The following is a 25,738-nucleotide window of genomic DNA, read 5'->3' on the forward strand; positions in this document are numbered from 1 at the left end:
ATGCTTGATCACAAATCCTCATTTCTAACTAGTTTTGCTACTCCATTTGGCAGATAGAGATTCCTAATGATGCCATTTGGAATAAATTCTGCAACTGAAGTCTTTCAGCAAGCAATGGAACAATTTTTTCAGGTTATCCTTGTGCCATAATAGTAGACGATCTATTAGTTGGAGGCAATGGCGAAGCAGAGCATGACAGAAACCTCAAAAAAGTTCTACACAGAGCACGTGAAGTAAACTTGAAGCTCAATCCTCTGAAGTGAAAATTCAGACTTCCAGAAGTTATGTACGTAGGTCATTTGTTTACAAGTACAGGCTTAAGACCTAACCCAACCAAACAAACAGCTATTTTAGAGATGTCAGCACCAGATAATATTCAAGATTTACAGTGTTTTCTGGGCATGGTCAACTATTTAGACAAGTTTGTACCAGACTTCAGTAAGCTGACAGCACCTTTGAGAGAGCTAACATGCAAAAATTTTGTATGGTCATGGTTGGAACATCATCAGAAGGTGTTCGATGACCTTAAGCAAAAAATTGTCACCCCACATCCCACCTACGTTAAGATACTATGATGTGAATAAACCAGTTGTTCTTTCCTGTGTTGCTTCAAATTTTGGTCTTACTGCAGTTATTCTTCAAGAGGGCAGACCAGTAGCCTATGCATCCAGAATACTTACTCAATCTGAGATACATTATGCTCAAATTGAGAAAGAGCTTTTGGCAATAGATTTTGCATGTTCCAGGTTTCACGATTATATTTATGGTCGAGCTATCCAGATTGAAACAGATCATCAATCTCTAGTTACCATTCTAAAGAAACCTATGCATTCTACCCCAGAAAGATTACAGAGAATCATGCTCAAATTGCAAAAATACAATTTCAAAATGGCCTTCACTAAAGGTAAATTGTATTAGTTGGCTGACACCTTATCCAGATCAACTAGTAGTACAACAGAACAGCTTGATGCTGAAACTTTTGACTTTGATATAAAGTCAGTGTGTAATTTTTCCACCACTAGACTTGATGAGTTGAGAGATCACACTACAACTGATTCAATATCACAAAAGCTTAATCACTACATCAGTGTCAGATGGCTGTCAAAGCAATCTAGTGTATCACTTGAGGTGCAATCATATTTTCCTTACAGAGATGAATTGTTGGTGGAAGATGGCATTATTTTCAAAGGTCCTAAAATTGTTGTTCCTGCTTCCTTACAGCAAGACTAGATTCAGATTTTGCATTGTGGTCACCCAGCCACCAAGAGAAGGGCAAGAGAATTAGTATTTTGGCCTTCATTATCAAAAGACATTGATAGAGTTCTTTCTTCTTGTTCAGTATGTAATAGTACCAGAGTGCAGTTGCAAAGAGAACTGCTTCAGCTAAATCCAATACCTGAACTACCTTGGTCTACTGTAGCAACTGATATCTTTGAGTGGAACAATCAACACTAGCTGGTTTTGTTAGACTCTTATTCAACTGATCTGCTACTAAACTTAACCTCAACAACTGTTATTACTAAGTTGAAATGTAATTTTTCAGTTCATGATAGCCCACACAAACTTTATTCTGTCAATGGTACTCAATTTACTAGCCAGTTGTTTCAGAAATTTGCAAGAGAATGGCACTTTGTACATGTCACTAGTAGTCCTGAATATCCTCAATCCAATGTTCAAGCTGAACGAGCAGTACAGAGTGCAAAGCAATTACTTGAAAACTCAAAGCATGACAATACCAATGTTTTCTTGAATTTACTTAATCTCAGAAAACATACCTCGTGATGATATTGTTGACTCACCTGCTCAGACTACTTTCCAGACAAACTAGAACTACACTACCTATTTCATCAAGTTTGTTGCAGCCTAAATCTATGAACAATAAAACCATCAAGGCGCAATTGCTGAAAAAGCAATATCCAGAAATCTAGTTACGACAGATTGAGCAGATTACTTCATTCGTTGAGGGAAGGAGAGACGGTACAAATTCAGACAACGAAAGATCTTGATCAAATAGGACAGATTACAGGCATTTGTGCCAAACTGACATCCTATTTGGTAAGCTCCAAGGGTGTGGAGTATAGGAGAAATCGCAGACATCTTCTTCCTGTACCAGAATCATCATCATTGCCATCACAACATTGTATCATTATTGCAAAATCTAATTCAAAGAATGATTCAGACATTGTTTCCAGACCAGAATGTGTTCAAAAGTCTAATTCTGTTCCAGAAAGTAATTTGAACATTCCACAGGTCAGCTATTTTGCAGAGGTGCTAAATCTGATTCCCAATTTTATATCACATGATATGGATGAGTTTTCTAAGCCTAGTGTGAAATACACAGCAACATGGACTTGACTGTATGGGTCTACCTGACATGGTCGACAGTTCATATGATCGACACTCATTTGGTAGACAGTTCATTTGGTCGACAAGCAGATTTGCCCCCTTCCCCAATGTTGTGCAACCCTGGAGTTGATATATATAGTTGGGGGGGGTGAAGCCCCCCACCTAAAATGCTTGTCGATCAAATGAACTGTCGACCAAATAAACTGTCGATCATATGAACTGTCGACCATGTCAGGTAGACCCGACTCTGTATATATATATATATATATATATATATATATATATATGTGTGTGTGTGTGTGTGTGTGTGTGTGTAATATAATGCATGTCTTTAGATTACCTGTGATTTCTGTATGCTGAATAATCTCATGAAAAATTTCATGATCTATTTCTCAAACAGGGAGGATGTAGATCAGAGTGTAATGTGTGTGTGTGTGCTATGTCATTAAGAAGCATGTGAGGCTGTACATGCATGTATAAATTCCAGACACGTGCAATCCCTAGTACCATTTTGTAGAAGCAGCCAGAGAGTGAACATGTATGATCGCAGTAGTTAGTTTGTATATAAGTTACTTATGTCATAGTCAGTAAGCCTCTATATTGGTGTTTGTATAGAATAAAGCTTAAAGCTGCTTAAACAAAACCCACAAAGACTCCTTTATTTGTGTAACAACATGAAAGTGACAGATACCCATAAGGCATTTTTTAGTTATGTCTGCAATCTTAAGGGCAGCACCCAACAGTATGCAGAATTAGTTGTAGATGGCATCACCTGTACTCTGACAAATCTGCTGGCTGACAAATTCAGCTCAAATTTCACCTCCCTATCACCTTCAGTTCTCCCCAAAAAAATACCCTCCACCACTCCGCTGCCAGTTATCACCAAAGAACAGGTTGCCACTGTGCTCTCTAAAGCTAAGAACATGGCTTCAATGAGGCCTCACAATATACCAGGTTGTCTCTTAGACAGCTTAAATCAGGACTTATCAGGCTCATAGGATCGCTGCTTACAGACCCATAAGTTTGACTAGTCTTATATTTAAGGCCATGGAAAGAATAATCATGGATCTGATAAATAATGATATAGGAGACCTCCAAATACTAGACCTGACCCAATTCAGCTTTGTCAAGAGCAGGTCATACCTACTGAATATAGTGGATTTCTTTGAGAAAGTCACTAAGGCCATGGATAAGGGTGAAACAGTACATAGTGCCTACTTTAACCTGGCCAAGGCATTTGACACAATTCCCCACTCAGATATTATAAATAAACTCACAAAACTGGTCATAAATCTTTATGTCACCAGATGGATAGCCATTTGGCTCACAGATAAGGCATATGTGGTTAAAGTGAAATCCAGCAAGAGGCCATTTACTAGTGGTGTGCCACAGGGCTCAATACTGGGACCACTCCTGTTCAGAATATATTTCTCTGAACTCAAGGCAAATGTGGAAGGCTTCTGGATGACAAATTCTGCCAATGACTGCAAGCTGGAGTCAATCACTGAATTCCTCAATGATGTAGATATCCTCCAGGAGGGTCTGGATCAGACAAATGACTGGTTCCAGAAACATGTCCTAAAACTAAATACAAAAAAAATGCAATATCATGCCCTTTGGGAATTCAAATACCCCTGCAAATTACAACATCAACAGCATGCCCCTTAGAGTATACTCAGAGGTGAGAGAACTATGTACACAGATAGATAATAGCCTAAAATTTGACTGCCATGTGTCCACACTGACGAGGAAATCCTCTTATTTGGCGCAACTTATAGGTAAAGGTATGGCATCCAGCTCCAAGGAAATTATACTCCCGCTGTACTCAGCCCTCATTAGACAAATAATTGAATACAGTGCGCATTAACATTCACTTGACTAGGCACTTACAGCAGTTGGAGTGACCTCAGAGATTCATAAAGAAAATACAGAGTGTAAACAACATGAACTATGCAGAAAGACTAAAAACCCTATCCCTTTACTCTTTCTCCTACTGACTATTAAGGGATGACCTATGCTTGACCCACAAGGCACTCAAAAATCCAGCCCTAATGGAGCTGCTACACATCAGCAAGTCAAACAGCATGAGGCTCACCTAATCGAGGGATCTAAACTTAGCCAGCAACTCAAACAAAACATATTGGAGAGAAAGAAATGTGTCTCAGAGATTGCTCCTTCTTTGAAACAGGCTTCCTATTCACATTAAGCATAGCCCTTCTTTGAGTTTCTTCAAATGCAATTTGGATGAATGGATGGGGAATTGCAAATTCACACCTGGGGAACTACCTATGTCCCTTATGGACAGGGGCAGTCTGTAAGATACTCAATGCACAGGCACAAATCCATGCCATCTTCTTGCCCCTAGGGGCCATATATTGGGTAAAATTGGATTATATTGGCTAAGCTTATATGGGCCCCTAAGACATTAGCCTAGTAATCTCCTATGAACCTATGAAGCTTTCCTTAACTGTCATATATATAAATCCTAGGTATGCTCATTTACTACGTATGCACAGTTATTTTTTGATTAATTGTCATATTGTTCTATTCTATATATGTGCATATGTACATTTATTATATAAATCATTTATAACTGCCTTCTACTCATTGTGTAAAATGCAGCATTTCTTCCTGGGCCTCCGCTAAAAAAAGGGACTTGCCAGATGATAGAACATACTTTAATATTTATGTATATTAATTCTAAAAGGCTACCAAGAGCTGCAGAAAGAACAAATAAAGCCTTTATAAAGCATAAAACACTTTTATATCTGAACAGTACCTTTGCTACCATGTGACCACAAAACACGGGTGAATGCTTGCTTGGACTGTACTGTGTCATAATGGTTGCGATGGACGCTTTGTCTGATGCAGCTTCTTCTGGACAAGAGGGACATGATGCTTCAAATTCTAAAATCAAATAAAGCAAATCACATTAATACAAACTGACACTGAGATATTTACTTACTAGAGTTGATATAACATGTAGAACTGGTATTCAATTGCTTATTAACTAAAAGCATGCTCATTTTATAGCATTTCTAAAGAAGAAAAAACTATGAATGTTTAATCTTCTTTCAATCAAAAGTAATTAGGCTGTCTAACTAGTCATTTTGATACAGCTTATAGTTTTAGAACTATATTAAATAGTTGGTTGATATGACCCGAAAACTCAGAGTTGGGTCTACCCATATTCCCAGGTCCTTAAATGAATAAGCAGTTTAAATTAATTTGTGCTGTATTAGATATTAATTCTCCACTCTATGTCTCCCAAATCTCATTTGCTAAGTTTTTCATGTATTTATCAGCGTATAATTCCCCTGGGCCCAAAAGGTCAATATAGACAACTTCTTTTGTAGACATACACTATTTGTAACAGATGAAATTAGTTTTGCCATTTTCAAGCCATCTACATAAGAACTGCAGAACACCTCAGTGGAAAATGCTAGATCTAAAAGACACAACATAAACATTTACGGGCTTAGGACAGAACCCATGGGACACCCTGATTTTAACCTAGTATTTCACTTGTCCAATTGCTATATGATACTTGCAATGTCCAGTTTATAAGCCAGGTGTCCATCCTATCAATATTACATTAATACCTAGTTGTTTATCACGGTTTTCTGTATGACCCTATCAAAGGATGAAGATAATTCTATATAAATTACATCACAACATAACTTTTCATTTGTTATTATTATATTATTTTCGAACATTATATTTCAAGTAGTTACAGATCTGTTTTTAACATATGAATGTCAATATATGGCTTCAAATCCAAACCTTTCCAATTCTGACAATAATTTTTCCAAAATAACTCTCTATTAGCTGTCCACAAAACAGTAATCTTGAGTCTGTAGTTTGTCCTATCCCCCTTTCCATTAAAGATGGGTTTAACAAGAACACGCCTTCAATCATAAGGAATCTCCTCTTTTTAAATGACATGGTGAATAACAAATATAATTGTATTGTAAGTTCACATTGAAGTGTTCTCAGGTCATTATTACAAATTCTGTCTCCTCCTATTGCTTTGTTTGGGTCCAGTTTGCATAATCTTTCTTCACTATAATCAAACTTAATTTCAACATCCAAAATTATTTGGAATTAGCACAATTTATCTCCCGTTTGTGAAGTCAAGCTTTAGATTTTGTTAATAAGTCTACTACCTGTAATGTTTGTTAATACATTTTTAGAATCTACACACAGTTTATTGGTTTGAATGTCTTTACTCCTACCACATCTTATATAGCTACAAAATAGATTTCTGTTGGGCTAAATAACTTTGTATACATTTTCTTCAAACTTTTCCAGATTTTGTCTCATAGTACCTTTAATTTTCCTGCCAGTATTTTTATTTCACTTTTCAAAGTTATACTTCGACTTCATTTCCATTAATTTCTTGCATTTTATCTCTCATCTTAGTTAAGTATATTGTTCATATTGAACTATATCCTCCTGACCTTTGAGTGTAAATCTTGATGTTAAACATTTTATTTTGTATTCAAACAATTTCCCTTTCTTCTGCAGTCTTTCAACTGAATGCACTACTCCAATTAGTTATATGTACAGTCTGTTGTCAATATTCTGTACATTGGTTTAGATTTCAGTTTGGCAGAATTATCTAACAGTAGTTTATTTATAATCCCATGATAACTGTACTTTACAGATGGTAAAACTTAACATGAAGTAAAAATTGTTTCCTTAGGAACATAAACAATATCCAGTATGTTCCAGTCCCTGGTAAGTTTGTTTACAGTCTGCAACAATTATTGCTCCTGAACATAGTAATTAATTTCCTTACTGATGTTGTAGAATCTACATTATTGCAGTCCCCAGCTACTTTTATTTTTTCGCTCCTGTGTTCTATGCAAGGAAATGTATGGATTGCTCTTGGCTGTCAACACTTGATTTTGGAAGTTTATACAATCCAAAAATTGTAATTTATTCCATGATTGTCTTTATTGTTACAGTTACACAATCAACACTATTGGTGTTATCATCAAAATGGTAATAATCATAGGTCTCATAACAATCTTTAAATCATTATCAAGATACCTCCACCTAATTATCTATTACAGAAAAAAAAAACATTTATACCCTATCATAACTGGTTTCCAATCAGTGTTATTTAGCAATGTTTCAGAAACAGTAGCAACATTAATCTTAAATGAGCACAGCATATTTTTGTATTGAAAACATATGGCTAATGCTCCTAGGATTATCAACCAGCACAGATAAAATCATCATGTGAACTGTTAAATTTCAGAGTAGGCAAAAATCCTGTCTTGCATTAGTCAAATTTTGCAATATATCTGCTGCCAAAATTCTTTTTCCTTGTCTTGATAAGTGGACTCTATCCTGTCTAAATAAGTGTGCCCAAAATTAGGATTGGATGTTCTACACATTCTCACTTTCTAACAAGGGCCATTTTTTCATGTAGGTATTTACTCAAAAACTACTTTCATTCACACTGATCTGACTCTACTTTCTATATGTGAAAAAATATTCAATAACAACTGTACAAACTTTACTTGCCTGAATGTCTTAATGAGGACTTATAAAAGTGAAAAAAGCCAGGTGGGCATTTAGAAGAAATGTAAGTGGCACACATATATGCCCTTAAGTGGCAATTAGCATATTTCCCATACTGCAAATCATTGCTTTACCAGGATCTGTATGATGTTTTTGCCTATGTGGCTTTTCTGTGTGGCTTTTTTATTTGTTGACTTGTTCTCTGCTTTGAATATATTCACCTGCATTTACAGAGCTCATGCTTTGGGGAAATATTCAGCCATATTTAAGTCCAGCGTAGTATAAATCAAATATATTAAATAATATCTATGAAAAAGATTAAATATGTCATTTAAGCACAAGATGTATGTGTAAATACATATGATTACCCACCTGAATTAAATTTTATGAACAAAATATTTTAACAACAACAGAAATATGGTTTTAAACTACAATACTGGATGAACAAATTCTTCTTCCAGATTATAATATGCTTAGGAGAGAAAGAGAGTATTCAACAAAACAGAGATCTCTGCCTTCAATTATACAACGTCAAGTAATTTATATGTAAAAACATAAAAGTTGATTGGAGAAAGTAAATAGTGTGTCCATTGTAAATCCAACAATATCCCCAGGCATAAGCCTGGGTGGCTGTAGCTTCTTAAAACAAATTACATCCGTCATGACTTCTGCTCTGCTAAGCACAGAACCAAAAGCATAAAGCAATAGCATGGAGCATAACCCTTCACCATTCTCAAAGTTAGACACAAACAGAAAACAAGAAAAAAATGGCAAATGTTTACAAAGCAACTGTAGTTTTATTGGCCATTTTGGGGTCAATTCAAAACTCCTTCATCTTCCTATTTTAAAACCCTCTTTTGTGTGGTTTTGCGCATTTTTGTGCATAGTGCAACAGAGGGCATCGCCGCCTAATTGGGTTTAAAGTATTTCTGGCTCCACAAAGTCTGCTCTTCACTTTTTCCCTTAGAACTGCTCTATCTCTCAATTTAAACACCATATTCTCATTCTAAGGCCCTTCACTGGTCCAATTAAGTAATCCTACAAGTTAGCACTATTAAACCATAAGCACTACTTACTCTTATACTCTCTATGATTACCCTGTCCTCTATTGGTCCGTCTTAAATTCAGTTTCCCTATATTACTCTAGCATGTCCAAAGGTCAGTCAATGGTTTCCTCTCCAGTCCAGCTGGTGAATCTGGGAATTTTGAGGCAATGTTACAACTGTCTCATGTACACGGACAACCCTCTCCTCCTCCAAACAGCTTCAAATATATGTGAGAGATGCAACTATTTAGCCAAACTGGAGGCTGAGCTCTCATCTCAAAACTGGTGTAACCAGTCAGGAGGAGAAGGTAACCTCACACAACACAATTCCAGTATCACATAGTCCCACCACATCAGCGAACCAAACACATAAATACCCAAAAACATACTCGGAGGCTCTAAATAAAAATCTACCTAAGCAACAGAGACCTCCAAAGCAGACATCCAAGCAAACGCTACCTCAAAACAAAACACACACAACACATAGCCCACAAAGTCAGTGTGCCAAGCAGCCACAGCCCTTAAGGTTGAATAACACACCTGATACTCTTGTAATACGTGACTCTATTGTCAGACACACTGATGTCCCACTCACCAGGCTGAATAAAGAGAAGGTCATGGTGAGCTGCCTGTCAGGTGCTAGGATCCGCCACATAACGCAAGCACTCAGGTCACTCCAAAGCAAATACAAATATGACTCAGTCATTGTACATGCTGGTGTGAATGACCTGAGACGTACCTCCCTGGACTACATGAAAAGAGACATAGAGGAGCTCTCTGATCATGTAGCCCAGGCTGGTATGACCCTGATCTTGAGCAGCATCTTACCCTCACCTAGAATGATGCCACAGTACAAAGACAAAATGATCGATTTTAACAATTGGTAAAAATGTTGGTGTCATTCAAAGGGGCTCCAGTGTCTGTCAGCCTGGGATGACATGCTCGACAAGCCACGTTGCTTCACTAGGGATGGCTTGCACCTGTCACCACTGGGCTTTCGGATATTGGCAAAGGCTCTTGCCAACCCCATAGTGCCTTTTTTCGGCAAGGCTCAAAAGTCAAACCCACCCCCATAGACAGCACAAGGAACAAGAAACTAACGGTAATGCTGCTTAACGCCAGAAGTCTTAATCTAAAGATGCACGCACTCGAAGCTCTCCTCAGTATGGAGAACATCGATATCTGTGCAGTGACAGAAACCTGGTTCAAGGCTCCAGAGAGCACCCCAGCACTACCAGGCTATACCTCATATCATGCTTTTCGGCCCCAAAACCCGGACCGGACCACAAAAGGGGGGGAGTTTCCATATTTATCAAGGATATCCACACCTCCAGGTTAGTGGCATTGCACGAAGTATCGGAGACCATCCATGTGCAACTAACAGTGGGCAAGACTGCTTTTCAGTTTATGGCATCCTACAGACCACCCTCTCAAAGTCAGGAATCCCACTCGGTTTTCCTGAAAACATTGGAGAACATGAAGATCTCTCCGAACACCATTACATTGGGCGACTTCAACTATCCAAACATTGACTGGAAGCACTACTCAAGCCCCAGCACCTTAGCCAAAGGTTCCTGGAAATTATAAACTCAAATGCTATGAAACAACTAGTCACCACTCCCACAAGAGGGGACAACATACTAGACCTGATAATTACCAACATGGGGACTCTATGCTCCACACCAGAAGTATATCCCTCATTGGTAAGATCAGACCATAAATTAATTTCACTGGATGTCCACATCCTGACCCCACCCCCCCAACCCAGAAAACCACAGTAAAAAACTTCTCAAAAATGAACTTCTCACTTCTCAAAACCAAAGTGGAATCCTTCAAGGCCCCAGGGCCAGTGGAAACTACGGCCCAAACTGCAGAATCCTATATAAACGCATTCTACGGACATCTCCAGGAATGCATGGATCATGCTATCCCAAACAAAACCAAGACCCAATCATCCAAAGGCAGGCATCCAGTCTGGTGGACCCCTGCCATAAATAAACTGTACAACAGAAGGAGGAAGCTACTACATGATAGAGCAAAATCCCTAATAGGGAAGGCATCTCTGATCAGTACTAGCAAAAAATTACGATCCTCATAAAATCCTCCAAGGCCAGCTTCGAGAGAAAAATTGCACAGGACACCAAAGACAATCATAAGGCTTTTTTCAGTTATGTTAGGAACCTGGGATGCAACTCCCAGACTTGTTCTGAGTTGATTCTAAACGACAAAAAATACACTGAACCCACAGACATCACCAATATCCTGGCAGACAGGTTCAGTGCAAACTTCTCCACCCCCTCCCTCCCAAAAGAGCAAGTATCTATCACGGCAGGGGGCTGCCTCCCAAACATCACTGATGCTCAGGTGAAGGCTGCCCTCGCCAAAACAAAAAACACTGCTTCCATGGGACCAGATGGTATCCCAGGTTGCGTCCTATTTGAACTCCAAGAGGAACTAATCCCTCAAATAAAACAGCTATACAATCTCAGCCTCACTACAGGATATGTGCCCACAGAATGGCGTACAGCAACAGTGGTCCCACTCCACAAAGGTGGAGCCTCTACGGACCCTGGAAACTATCGCCCCATAAGTCTGACTAGCTTAGTCTGCAAGGCTATGGAGAGGATCATCATGGAGCTCATAAACAAAGACATTGGGGACCTACAGACACTAGATCCTACCCAATTTGGCTTTGTCAAGGGCAGATCCTGCCTTTTGAACCTAGTTGACTTCTTCGAAACAGTCACCAAAGCCATAGATGAAGGGAAGGTAGTCCACACAGCCTATCTGGACCTTGCAAAGGCATTTGACACAATACCCCACTCGGGCATCATAGATAAGCTATCCAGCTTAAATATAAAACCCTATGTCACAAGATGGGTCGCAAACTGGCTCAAAGACAGAACCCACAGAGTGAGAGTTGCTGGAGCCATGTCAGACTCAAAACCGGTCACAAGTGGCGTCCCACAGGGTTCTGTCCTGGGACCACTCTTGTTCGGTATATACTTTTCCGAGGTACAGGCAAATGTGGGAGGACTATGGCTCACCAAGTTCGCAGATGACTGCAAACTGGGCGCCATAATCGACTCTCCAGCTGACACAAACATCCTTCAAAAAGGTCTCACAGAGACAGATAACTGGTGCCAGTGCCATGGTTTAAAGCTAAATGCCAAAAAATGTATAGTCATACCCTTTGGCAATAACAATGTGCCCACAAATTACCACATAGGCGTAAACCCATTAAGTACAGAGAAAGTTATTAGGGACCTGGGGACCCAAGTTGATAGCAATCTCTCCTTTGAAAACCACATTGCCAAAGTGGTTAGAAAGACCTTCTACATAGCCCACCTCATCACGAAGGGTTTCACATCTAGATCAAGAGAGGTAATCGTGCCCCTTTATTCATCCCTCATCAGGCCCATCATAGAATACAATGCCCCTTTTGGGATGTACCTTACCCGACACCTGCAGCAATTAGAAAGATCCCAAAAGTATCTCACCAAGAGGATCAAGGGTCTCAAACAGATGCCATATGCTGCTCGGTTAAAAAAACTCCAGCTCTACTCAGTTGCATACCGCCTACTTCGAGGTGATCTATGCCTGACATACAAAGCTATGTCAAATCCAGAATTAATGGACATGCTCCACCTCAGTAAATCTCAATCCCTTAGAGCCACACGCTCGAGGGACTTGAACTTCAGCACAGAAATTAATAGAACTTGCTGGAGGGACAGGTTCATAACCCAGAGGCTCCCTTCACTCTGGAATACAATTCCAGTTCATGTGAGGCAGAGCACCTCACTGAATCTCTTCAAGAAGAATCTCGATAGGTGGATGGGGGATCGTAGGTTTGTCCCAGGGATTACTCCCGTGTCACTATTAGACAGAGGCTCAGTAAACTAAACCTTAAAAAGGGCACAGTATACTCAAATCAAGGGGTGGCGTAAGCCATACAGAATCGGGCTAGGCTTATAATTGCCCCAGGGCAGATAGCCTAGTATGAACCTATGAACCTATGAACCAAAAGTCACAATATTACAACAGATACCCCCAATATGTCAGGGGGTCTAAAAGCATCCTTGTGTATATACAGTAGGATGTATGCGGAATCCTGACTCCTTAAAGAAAAAAAAACAGACACAAACTGCATTTACCATAATGCATTGCATAAGAATTGGTATGTTCACATCCCATGCAAGCATGGTGTTTTGTGAACCCACTGTCAGCCTAGTATTCAGCAGAACAAAGCTACAGCAGCAAGAAGTTCAGAAACACAATGCCACTATTTAAAAATTTAAGCAATTCTTCTTTTAAATACTAGCATTGTATAACAGCAATAATCCACAACTGTATGTAGGTAATGCTGACAGTCCTTTCAGCCCATTAACATCTTCCTTATGTGGCTTTAAAGTACTCTCCAGTTACTGAAGCCTTGTAACATGCTGACCCCATCAAGTTGGCTATGCATTCTCCTTCCTGCTTCAGTGCTATGAGCTTCTGTCACAAGGTTTCTAGATCTGAGATATCGTGACCAAGTTGCTTATTATAACCTCCAACTTCTCAATCCATCTCACTTAATTTCCAATATCCAAATTGAACACTTTAGAAAACCTTTATTTCCCCCTACCTTAAATTATTCACCATTTCTCCCCTTCCTATTCTTTACTTGAAAAAAAAAATGAAGTTGTGATCTCCAAGACTTTGTCTTGAGAAGAAAGAAAGATCTTGGATACTATTCAGGCCAGCACCTCACCAAGAACTTATATTCTTTGAAATGGCTACAGAGCCAACCTGACATTTTTCATTTGGTCATTAGCTGAAGAAAGCAGATAATTACTGGACAGAAGTAGTAGTGGAATAGAGGGTTCCTATGAGTACAACGAAAATACATTATGTCGAATGCGTTTTCGTCGACATGTAGAGCGAACAGGCAAAACAGTGAAGCGGCTGTTCAGCGAATTCTTTCCCTGGGAAAGAAGTCGCTTGACCGCTTCGTTGTTTTGCCATGTTCTGAAGTGTAGTGTGGTCCCTTGTCCAGTATAGCTCCCGAGCGTGATTGTGCAACAGTTACTGACCTTAGGGTTAGGGTGCAGGTTAAGGTAAGTGCATATGTATGAAAGTGTTTACTATTTTATACTTTGTGTTAAATATATGGTTTAGTTACATGATATTTTGTGTTAAATATATATTTTAGTTACACGTGTATGTGTTTTTAGTTATTTACTTTTGTTTTGGGGGGTAGAATTAGGGTTAAGGTAAGTGTGCATATGTTTGGAGCTGTTTATGTAAATGTGCGAGAGTTACTGACCTTAGGGTTCAGGTGCGGGTTAAGGTAAGTGCATATGATTTAAAATGTTTACTGTTTTTTTTTTGTTAAATGTATGTTTGGGTTATGTGCATATGTGTATTTAGTTGTTTACTGGTTTTTGGGGGGGTATAATTAGGATTGGGTATGTGTGTATGTGTTTGGAAGTGTGTTATGTGTTTTTTTTTGCGGGGTTTAGAACAGCATTTTCTTTCCCTAGGAAAGAAATCGCTGTTCTTTGGATTCAACATTTTCAGCTTTCGCTGAAAATGTGTCAATGTAACATCGTTCGCTGTTTTAAGCGTTCGATGTTGCAATATAGACCCGGAATAGACCCGATTTACAGAAATAACAGAGTCCTGTGCAAACTTAGACAAGTGTGCAAGCTGTAATCACTCACTCCACATCACCAGACAATATTACTGAGAGTCAGTGTGTACAGAGGCTAAGTAATGTTTTTGTCATCATGACGGACCCCAGAAGAATATGAAAAATCAATGGAAAAGAAACTAGGAATTTATCCCAGATATTAATCAATGGGTCCTGTTTGCCAGTCAGGAAGTAAGAGAGGAAACCATACTAACCAGAATCACGTGTACTATAAAAATTATTGATAACTATGAAATAATTGTTTTCAAGCTCACTCTAAGTAAATTGTCCATGGTTCTTAATGATTTTTAAATGTCAGGTTGGCTCTTAGCTGATTTGCCCTTTTTCCCTGCCTTACTTTTCCACACTTACCTACTACAATCAAACTCATTAGTTTCAGTAGCCAATATAGCATACACGAGTTGTATAGATATATGACTTCCTCTGTTTTCTCCTAGCTTCCAAAGTCCAGTCATCTGTACAAAACAGTTTTCATCCTTTTCTCCTTGATCACTTTCATTCCCCATCCATTTCACACAGAACACATCCCCCTGCGCTATATGTTTATCTCTTCTTATTTCATCTTTGGAAATTTACTAAAACCATATTCACTCTTTCACATGTAATACATGCTACCATGAACAGCATCAGCATTTTACACTGCCATGTCCTATGTTCACAAACCATAGATAAAAATCAAGCCTTTGATCATCACGTGTCTACAGTGGTGAGGAAATCATTCTATGTTGCACAACTTATAAACAAAAGTATGGCATCTAAGTCCAAGGAAGTCATTGTTTCACTGTATTCGGCATTCATCAGATGTATCAATGAGTACAATGCCCCCTTTGGTATGTACCTAACCAGGCATATCCAACTGGAACATCCACAGAGGTTCCTCACTTAATGAATACAGGGTGTAAGTAATATGCCCTATGCAGACCGACTCAAGGCCCTATCCCTGTATTCTGTCTCCTACAGGCTTTCGAGGGAAGATCTATGCCTGGCACACAGAGCATTGTCAGACCCCACTCTGATGGACCTCCTGCATATCCACAAAACAAACAGTACCAGAATTACCCATTCTAAAGACTTAAACCTTGCCTGTTATATAAATAGGACCTGCTGGAGTGATAGGTATGTATCCCAGAGACTACCCCCCCCTCCCTGTCTATGGAACAGGTTCCCCATCCATGTGAAGCAGAGTTCCTCTCTAACTCAATTCAAGTGCAACTTGGACAACTGGATGTGAAACTGAAAATTCATCCCTGGTTTGGCATCTATGTCTCTAATGCAAACAGGTAACCTGTAAATGGTTCATCACTCAGGCTCATGCTTACACTTATCAAGGGTATCAGAACTTGTCAGAGATTTGGGATGCATGGTTAGGTTTATAAAGGCCCTTGTGATCATTAGCCTAGTTAACACATATGAACCTAAACCAAACGTCCACATATTTGGAAACACAATACTCTCTCCAGCATAGTAAGTATGCCATCATCACTACCATTGGGAAAATTACTATTAAGATAGTTAACCATGTCCTCAACAAACAATAATCTCAAATAAAATCTCCATCATCTTTCCATACAGCAAAATAATCCATAATATCCTCTCATTCTTGTAGCATTGCACTTCTTCATCATAACTAACACACAACTTCTCACACTCAATACGGTTTTAAATAAAGGTTGTGATAATATGAAAATCAAACAGATACATCATGAGGGACTGACATATTTAAATCTAGAACATTTGTGTCAAAATTATTCAAAGATGCTCAATGTTTTAAAGCAATAACCAAGAAACCTAAGTTTCTGTTAAAATTCTGAAAATTGCAATTGTGATTTTCAGAATAGTGAGACTGAAAGTGCAAACAGGATGAAGATATACTAAGGTCAAGGCTGCAGTATCTCAGAGTGTTCCTCTTACTCCAAGGTACGGTATTCTCAGAATTAATATATATAAGTGGCAAGGTATGGTGGGAAAAGATTCCTGCAAAAATGCCTTCATGACACTACAGTGTGCTTTGAGATTCGTTGCAAGCCTTTGGAAACTGAACTTCATTTTTCTTAGTTGTGGGAATTGAAATTATATACACTGAAATTATAAACACTTAGAGCAGGAAGCAAGGCCGAAGACTCAGAACAACCAGTGCAACCATCAAATGAAGCATTAGAGGACTTTTCTATGTGCTTCCTGAGTCAAGTAAGTTTGTATATGGACTGTGAGCCAAATTTAGACACTGACATTGGATTTTTGAATGAAACTAATTGCTGTAATGGAACAATGTGTAACAACATTGTAAATGATGGTGAGCCAATTGAATTAGACGTTTTACACAACGCTATGGCAAAAGACTGAGTCGAATACAGATACTGACATTGCATGTTTGAATGTAATTAATTGTTGTAACGATATGTGTAATGACACTCTAAATGATGGTGGATCAATTGAATTTGACATTTTGTACAATGCTATGGTAAAGGGGAATAATTCAAGGGATGTCAGCTGTCCAAGTATTATTCTTAATACACCTGGGGATTTTAAAGTGTACAATTATTCTAAGAAATGTATTAGTGTGCCACATGCTGATTTACTTTCAAAGGAGTTTACATATGTGCCTTGTAGGCATGGAGTATTATCGAATATTGTAATAGACTTGAAACTTTTTACACCTAAAAATGAATCTCAAAGTGTGGTTTGGGGGAGAAGTTTTTCAAGAGCAGGGGTATGCTTTGAAAAGACCCAGTTATTTCAATCCCCCATTAAACAACTATATAGGGATTTTTGAAAAAACTTGTGAAATAGATATCAGGGATAATTATAAAAGACAGCCCTATAATTTACATAGCAATATGTCTTCGAGGGAGAGAACTTTATTAATGGAAATAGGCACTGATAGGAACATTCGTATAATGAAGCCTGGTAAAGGTAGTGGAGCTGTAATAATAGATAAGCATAAATATTCTGACAACCTTATTGATAGAAGATACTTATTGTGAGACCAATATTAATTAAATCAATATAGCCTATCAGAGGTTGGATTTGATGTTAGAAGACATGTTATATCAATGGTACATTAATGAGAACAAATATAAATATTTAAGAAATGATTTTCCCATGATATAGAATATTTTTGGAATCCCTAAGATTCACAAAGGCCTGGACATTATGGATGGTAAAAGGGCCAAGACTTATTTTTTAAGTAGTTATTTGGACCATTACTTGCAGATAGGACTGGGATCCTTTTCTTATATTACCAAGGATTTGTGGCAGTTTGTAGATAAACTTAATGGGATTAATATCACTGAGAGTACATTTTTAGTTATTATAGATGTGTGTTAGACGTTGCCCGTTCGATTCTCAGTTTGAGCGTCTTCTGTGTGGCGACATGCATGAATGGGTATTCCTTCATTGAAGGCTGTGCGTTAGGCCCGGCAAGCCAGCACATAGAAATCTACTGCCAATCATTAGCGGACCAGAGTTCCGCTGTGGCGACCCCTAACCGGGAAAAGCCGAAGGACACAAACAAACAAATAGATGTGTGTGATTTATTTTCGGTGATACCCCACAGCATTGGGTTGGATTGGCTTGGAGTGCAGTTAAATAAGACCCTTCTTTTAGATCAAGATCAAATTAATGTCTTTATAACCTTAATGGAGGCAGTGTTGACAAACATTTTTTTACACTTTGAGGGACAATATTACAAACAGGTGACTGGTGTGGCTATGGGCTGCTAGTGCCCCCATATATGTCAATTATGTTATGTCCTATCGGGAGCAAGAGTACATATTTCCCAGTGAATTTTGGGCATGTATTAAACATTACACCAGATTTTTGGATGATATTTTTGTGATTTGGGAAGGACAAGAAGGAAGTTTGAAAAATGTTCTTAAATATATCAATCAGACGGTGGATTTTTTTAAGTTTACCTATGAATATAGTCTGGAGGGGTTGTTGTATTTGGATGTTATTGATAAAAGGAACAATACATTGAGATCTAGCATATACAGAAAACCCACCTTCTCAAATTCCTACTTGGAATTCCATAGCTGGCACACACACCATCAAAAAAAGTCAATTGTTAAGGGACAGTTCTTAAGGGCTGCCAGAATGGTAAGTAGGGAAAAAGATTTCCTGGGAGAAATATAATTCATAATGGAGTTATTTATCAAAAGAGGTTACCCTGAACCCCTCTGTAGAATTTTGGCTAATGAAATAAAAGCGAAGAGAGCAGGGGGAGTGTATAGACCTATACTTACAGGGACTTCAGAGCCCAGTACGGTAGGTAATGTTAACATGCCTAGGAATTCTAATCCAGAATTTAGGAAGGGGGGGTCATTGTTTATTACTACCTTCAACCAGGATGTTGAATGGGTTATTCATATCATCCAAAAAAAATGGAGATTGTTGCAGTCTGATGGGCTTCTCATGGATAAGCTGGGGGGGGGGGTGTTCCCAGGTTTGTTTTTAGAAGGGATAGATCCTTCAAATAGATCTTAAAAATGGGATGCCATTGTAAGTCTAATAGCTCTAGTGGAGCTTTTGGAAATTTTAAGTGTGGTATGTGCATTGTATGTAAAAATATTTTGGAGACTGGTGAACAGGTATGTATCAATGAGACTAACATTTATTTTCAGGAACATTTTAATTGTAATAGTAAAAATGTGGTGTAGATGGCTAAATGTGAACACTGCCTGGCTTTCTATACTGGAAAGACTAGTAGGCATTTTAAAGACAGAATTAGGGAGCATATTTTAGACATTAAAAAATTAAAAACTACCAATGCATTAACTAGGCATATAATTAAAAATTCAGGACATGTATTCAAATTTTTCGCATTACAGCAACTGATAAAAGATATACAGGGAAGGATTTTAGATTTACACCTGGATATTTGTGAATTAAGGTGGCAATTGCGGTTGGATGCCACCAATTTTCTGGGTATAAATGAGAATATCAGTATAGCAGCCATACTAAAATTAAAGTACATTTTAGGGTAATTTTTAATATACGATTTAGGATTCACTATACAATCTCGAAATACTGAAATGTCGAATTTCAGTATTTTGAGACTGAATAGTCGAAAACCCACATACACGAAAACCCAAAATCACGAATACCACAACCGCGACCATTCACACACACAAACCAGGACATAATCACACACACATACATATACCTAACTAAACATAAGACACACAAACATACCTAACCTACCTATAAGCAGGGGGGCAAGCCCCCCTGTACCCCCCACACCCTCCTACTTATATATTCTAACTCCGAGGTCACACTAAACACACAAACACACAAAAAACACCACTGTACACACACACACTACAATCCCTACCCAATATCTTCAAACACACAACACTTACCTGAAACCCCAGATAAATCCATAAACTGCACCACACATCACAACGCGACACCATGATAGCGGCGGATTCGACATTTGCAGAATCAACACTTCCGCATTCGGCATAGTGTAGTTTCAGGTAACTGCACTTTCCACTATTCGGCATTTCAGTACATTGAGATTGTCTAGTGTATCCACTATTTAATATGTTTTCAGTATATAACTGAATAGCTTCTTAATTTTTATAGTCTGTTTTTTGATTGTTTTTTATAATATGTAATTAGTTAGTTTATTAATCTATTAAGCTGTACCTAGGTATTTAAGGGCTGAGAATGTGTTTTTTGTTGTTCTGAAGAAGTCCAACAGAGTTTGGATGAAAGTGCTCAACATGTGTGAAGAATAAAGTTTTGGAATCAAGCTGTCATGGCCTGTGGTGTGTCTTTACTTTGGTGAGCTGAAATTATAAGTCTCACACTTCCAATGGGAAATGGAGTAATGGAGTCTTCTGAAACATGAATAAATTCAGTTTAAAGTCTGATAAAGAAGTATCTCTTCAGAACACATTTTTCAGTATACATATACTTCCTACAAACATATAATTAATTTTCATATTTCACCTTGGAGCTGATTCCAATGAGCCTTAGACAGGCTAGGCAAAATATTTTACACACACACACACACACACACACACATATTTTATATATATATATATATATATATATATATATATATATATATATATATATACATACATACACATTCTTAACTAGACTGATATACCATAAAAATGTACAGCATGTACCTTTGCAAGGTACCCCTCCCTCTTCTTCTTCAGCAGGTGCTATGTCCAGCAAGTAGCAGTACCTCCTAGAACCTATATTCCTGGCATAGACGCAGTACTTTCTTCCTCTGTTGCACTTTAACAAGTCGACCTGCTGTTTTCACAGATTTATTTCCATCAACATTTATTAGTTCCATACCTGGAAAAAAATACTTTGACCATCATGTTTGCAGCAGTAATCTCCACAATACTTCCATAATGTACTGGAACAGAATCCTGCTCTACTGCTCTTCAGAGCAACCTATCATCAACTTCTCCTTCCTCTCTCTTGCCACCACTGAATCGCCACAATCAAAGAGCAAGTGATTATCCTCACTGTCCAATCTACATCCATGCCCATCAGCACAGTGGCCATCTGGGTCTTCCACTGCAAAAGAAGTCTCAGTAGGATATAACCAGTAGTTAATATTATGTAAGGGAAAAAAATGAAATAAACAAAACTGTAGAGAGTACACTATGAAAATACGTCATGGCAACATCCACGGAAAGCAGAAATTGCAATGATAACCAATCCACTTTCATCAGTTTCTGATGAAGTTATAGGCAATGAATTTCACTGATATTTTAACCCATACTGTCAGGACATATATCTATATGTCAAAATAGCAAATATAGAACCGGAAATTCAGGTACTTATTTATTTATTTATTTATAACATTTAATTACCGGGTAGTGTCCGACTGGGCAAGCAGCCTGTTTTCAGCTGAGATGCGGGGAGAAAAGCTCCAGTAACTAAGATTCATATTAAAAATTATAAAAGTAAAAAAGGACATTCAAAAAATTGAAATGACATAATACAAATAATGCATAAGAACTATAGATACAGAGGACATAAAGTAACAAAATTAGAACATTAGTCCATAGGTTCTTGAAATAAGAATCCAAAGCATTACACCCTGGATACATATTGCACAATAGGATATGTCTTGAATTACAGAGTAAAAAAATTGCCACAGAGTAAAATGTTGAAGTGAGACTAGAAAAAATTGAGCAGTGAAACATGACAGAGCAAGAGGGGAGAAGGGAGTGGGAGATTTGAGTTTATCCCGGTGAACAGCATGAGCAGAGCCAATTTTCTATAAGATATTCCTTTAGCTTTATTTTGAAGGAAGAATAGCTAGGGTTGTTTTGTATGTTTAGTGGGGGAGCATTCCAGGACTTAGCTATTTTATTAGAGTATAGGGAGTCACCATGGTAGTTGAAAGAATGTGTAATTTTGAGCAGTGGCTTATCAGAAGACCTAAGTGACCTGCTGTTTACCTGTAGTTGGACTAGCATTAAAATTGCTGGGCAGTTGTTGGGGTTGAGAATGATATTGTGGGTGAATGTAAGCTGGTTGATTGTTAACAGGTTGGGGAGTTCTAGCCATTTGAGCTGCTGAAGAGCAGTACAATGATGTATTTTGCGAGCGAGACTGGTGGCAAACTTTGATATCTTGTTATAGCAGGACTCAAGATCACGAAGGTCACTTTTGCGTAGGTTGGTGAATGTGTGTGAGCAGTAGAGAAGGGTAGACAGTAGTTGTGATCTAGCAGTGGCTACTCTGGCTTGGGGTGTAAGGTAGTGTTTGGCCCTATATAGACCTCTGAGTATAGCATGGACTTTTTTGATAGTTTGGGAAATGTGAACATCAAATTTAAACCTGTTATCTATTGTCATACCCAGAAGCTTGGCCTGATTTGTAAGTTATTTTTCATTGGGGAATTTATCAGCTTATAGAAGATGGTTTTCATGGAGCTTGTTTATCCCACACATCTGGACATTACAACTTGGAACACAAAGTACATCCCCTGTACACACTACCTGAAACTCACCCTCCTGGAAGTATAAGAACAGCAATCCGAATTTACCTACCAGCTACCTGAGAGGACTGTGCTATTAAGACAGTGAAACTTGGAACACAAAGTACATCCCCTGTACACACTACCTGAATCTCACCCTCCTGGAAGTATAAGAACAGCAATCCGAATTTACCTACCAGCTACCTGAGAGGACTGTGCTATTAAGACAGTGAAAGTATGTGTTGTTCTGCATAATTAGAACATTGAACCACTATTTTTAGGTCTAAGAACCCCTGTTATACTAGGCAAGTTCCCCACTCAGGATAGCCAGCAGCCTACTCCCCTCCATCTTTTCTTGCCCTGTTCTTTTTACCAAACACTAGTATTTAGCCAATACTCTCTGCATTTAAAAGTACCTTAACTCCCTCTCTCTCATAGCCTGCTACCCTTGCATTCAATTTATCTGTCGCATTACAGATACTGGCCACTGGGTGGCGCTTTACCTTTACCATTCTGTATCTCACCTCGTGTCTATTCTTTCTCTATTAAACCTCCCAACCCTGATTCCATTCTCAGTTCCTTCTCTTTATAGATGTTCTTAATCACCTCCTACAGCTTACTTTCTATACTCTACCCCACTGTCATGTATATGTTCCTCATACCAACCTGTTAACTTACTCCTACTTTTTTTTTTACTTACAAACTTACCTGCTGAACTCTCTTACTTTACTGATTGTCTTCCTAGTAGTTCACTCTCTTGTCTCTACCCGCTCCGTTCGCCCTGCGGGCTCACTCCGCTCCCCTACCCTGCCCCCAATTCCCACCCACCCACCCCCAGGGGTCCTACATTTATACCACTAGTAAACACACCCTATCCTGTCCACTCCAATCAGATTCCTAACATCCCAGACTAACCCAACCCTCTCATTTTACACCGCACCCACTTATTAACAAACTTAACTCCTCCCATATCTTCTTTCTCCTACTACAACCACCACACCACCTATAAACTACATCTCCCCTCTCTGCTAAACTCCATACATATTAACATGTCTATATCAACCATCCATCCACAACTCCATACACTTATCTGCTTTTCAATTCTATCTTCTCTTATAACTACTTACCTCTTAACCTCCTATGAATACCCACTAAACTCTTCTCTTTCATATCCCTCTAAATACACCTCTACACCTACATCACCTTTCTCCCCTACCTTCCCACACCTAACCACTCAACCCAACTACATACTAACCAAATATCACAGACTAGCACACTTCAAGTTAAGGAAACTTAAATACAGAAAAATATTTGACACCTCCTATCAACTTCTCCAACCAAAATACTTCAGAATCCTCCACTTTCTGCTAGATGGAGATATTCATCCTAATCCAGGCCCACAGCATAATAAAACCAATATACACAAAATACAAGACAAAACTTCTTCTCTCTCATCTTCTATACCTACCAACTCTCTCTCTATTGCCCATCTTAATATACGAAGTGTTTGTAACAAAATAAGTCAACTCCATGCCCTCCTAGAAGTCCATCAATTTGATATTTTATGCTTAACTGAAACATGGCTAAAGCCTTCTATCAAAGACAATGAAATTACCCCACCTGGTTATAACATCATTAGACTTGATCGCACAGCCAGAAAGGGAGGAGGAGTTGCAATTCTCTAGAAAACAAAACTCAAAATTAGTACTATAAAACTGATTTGTACCCTAGACAATAATACTGAAATAATCAGCTCCAAACTTCAAATCAATACTACTAAATCCATAAATATCATTTGTGTATATTTCCCTCCAGGAAATAGTATTAACACTCTCGAACACATCCTCAACCTACTCTCTACCAACCTCCCTCAAGAAACAATAGTCTTAGGCGACTTTAACATAGATTGGTATACCTGTAACAGTACTAACCCCACCTCACATATTAATCTTTATGGCTTTAAACAACTCATTAATAGTCCCACCAGAACTAATAAAACCAACAATAATGAAACCACCTTAGACTGGATTCTCACTAATACTCCCCAACAAACCTACCAATCAGGCACCCTTCCAGATGATCTAAGTGACCACTCACTAACTTATATCATTAGACACAAAACAAACCTAACATTATCTACAACATACAAAACACTACGTTCTAAAAAACAATTTAACTCTGAACAGTTTCAGGATGAACTTAGACAATGTAATTGGGCCCCACTTAAACATATCCCACTTAATGAAGCAGTAGAATACTTCAATTCTACATTCCTATCTATCCTAGATCATCATGCCCCAAGTCGGACCGTTAGAATTAAAGCAAAAACAGCTTCCTGGCTTACCAAGGATACTAAGCAAAAGATCATTCTCAGAAATAAATCTTGGGTTAAATGGTGGTCTACTAAGAATCAAACAGACAATCAAAAATTTAGAGAGCTTAGAAACAGCACAAAAAAAGCTATCCTGACAGATAAAAAGAACTATTACTTGCAATTACAACAATCCACCAAAAAAGAACCTAACAAATCCTGGACTAGTATTAATAATCTTCTATCCCCAGGTCAGGCAATCACACCTAACCCTCAGGACTCTGACCCAGACAATCCTACAAAAACAGCCAACGTCTTTAACTCTTTCTTCACCAACACTATCCAAACTCTTGCAAATCAACTATCTCCAGACACTACTAAACTACTCTCAACCACTTTAGATACTCTTCCTCCCCTTCACTTACAACCTGTATCTACCTCCTTTATCTTATCTCTACTCCAAAAACTTAAACCCACCACCCCCTCTGCTGACAAGCTTCCTGCAGAATTCTTGCAAATAGGAGCCAAAGCCTCTGCCTATCCTATTTCTATCCTAATAAATAGATCTATAAAGGAAGAAATTTTTCCTTCCATATGGAAGATATCTCACATCATTCTCCTACATAAAGGGGGCAATTCTAATGACTTTTCAAACTAACGTCCTATCGCACTTCTATCACCCATAGCTAAAATCATGAAAAAATGTATCTACAAACAACTACTTAACCACCTTCTCCATAACAACTTACTTGCAAACTGTCAACATGGATTTAGACCTTCCCACAGCACCGCCACTGCATTACTTTCCTTTACCAAGTCCATCAACTATTACCGCAACAACAATAATCT

The 25,738-nt window shown here is 38.4% G+C and overlaps 1 protein-coding gene across 4 annotated transcripts in view; it reads right to left on the bottom strand.

The window, feature by feature from the left end:
* The window catches only part of IQCK (IQ motif containing K), a 1,183,927-nt gene that overhangs the window by 1,028,655 nt on the left and 129,534 nt on the right, over positions 1-25,738 (bottom strand). For all 4 annotated transcript variants that reach the window (XM_044089750.1, XM_044089749.1, XM_044089752.1 and 1 more), the window contains exon 2: positions 5,126-5,253. In XM_044089750.1, the coding sequence (XP_043945685.1) occupies positions 5,126-5,253 (128 nt within the window). The remainder of the gene's footprint in view (positions 1-5,125; positions 5,254-25,738) is intronic.

The sequence above is a fragment of the Protopterus annectens genome, chromosome 12.part0 (assembly GCF_019279795.1).
Source record: "Protopterus annectens isolate FY-2018-M chromosome 12.part0, PAN1.0, whole genome shotgun sequence".
NCBI classification, from domain to species: Eukaryota; Metazoa; Chordata; order Ceratodontiformes; family Protopteridae; genus Protopterus; species Protopterus annectens.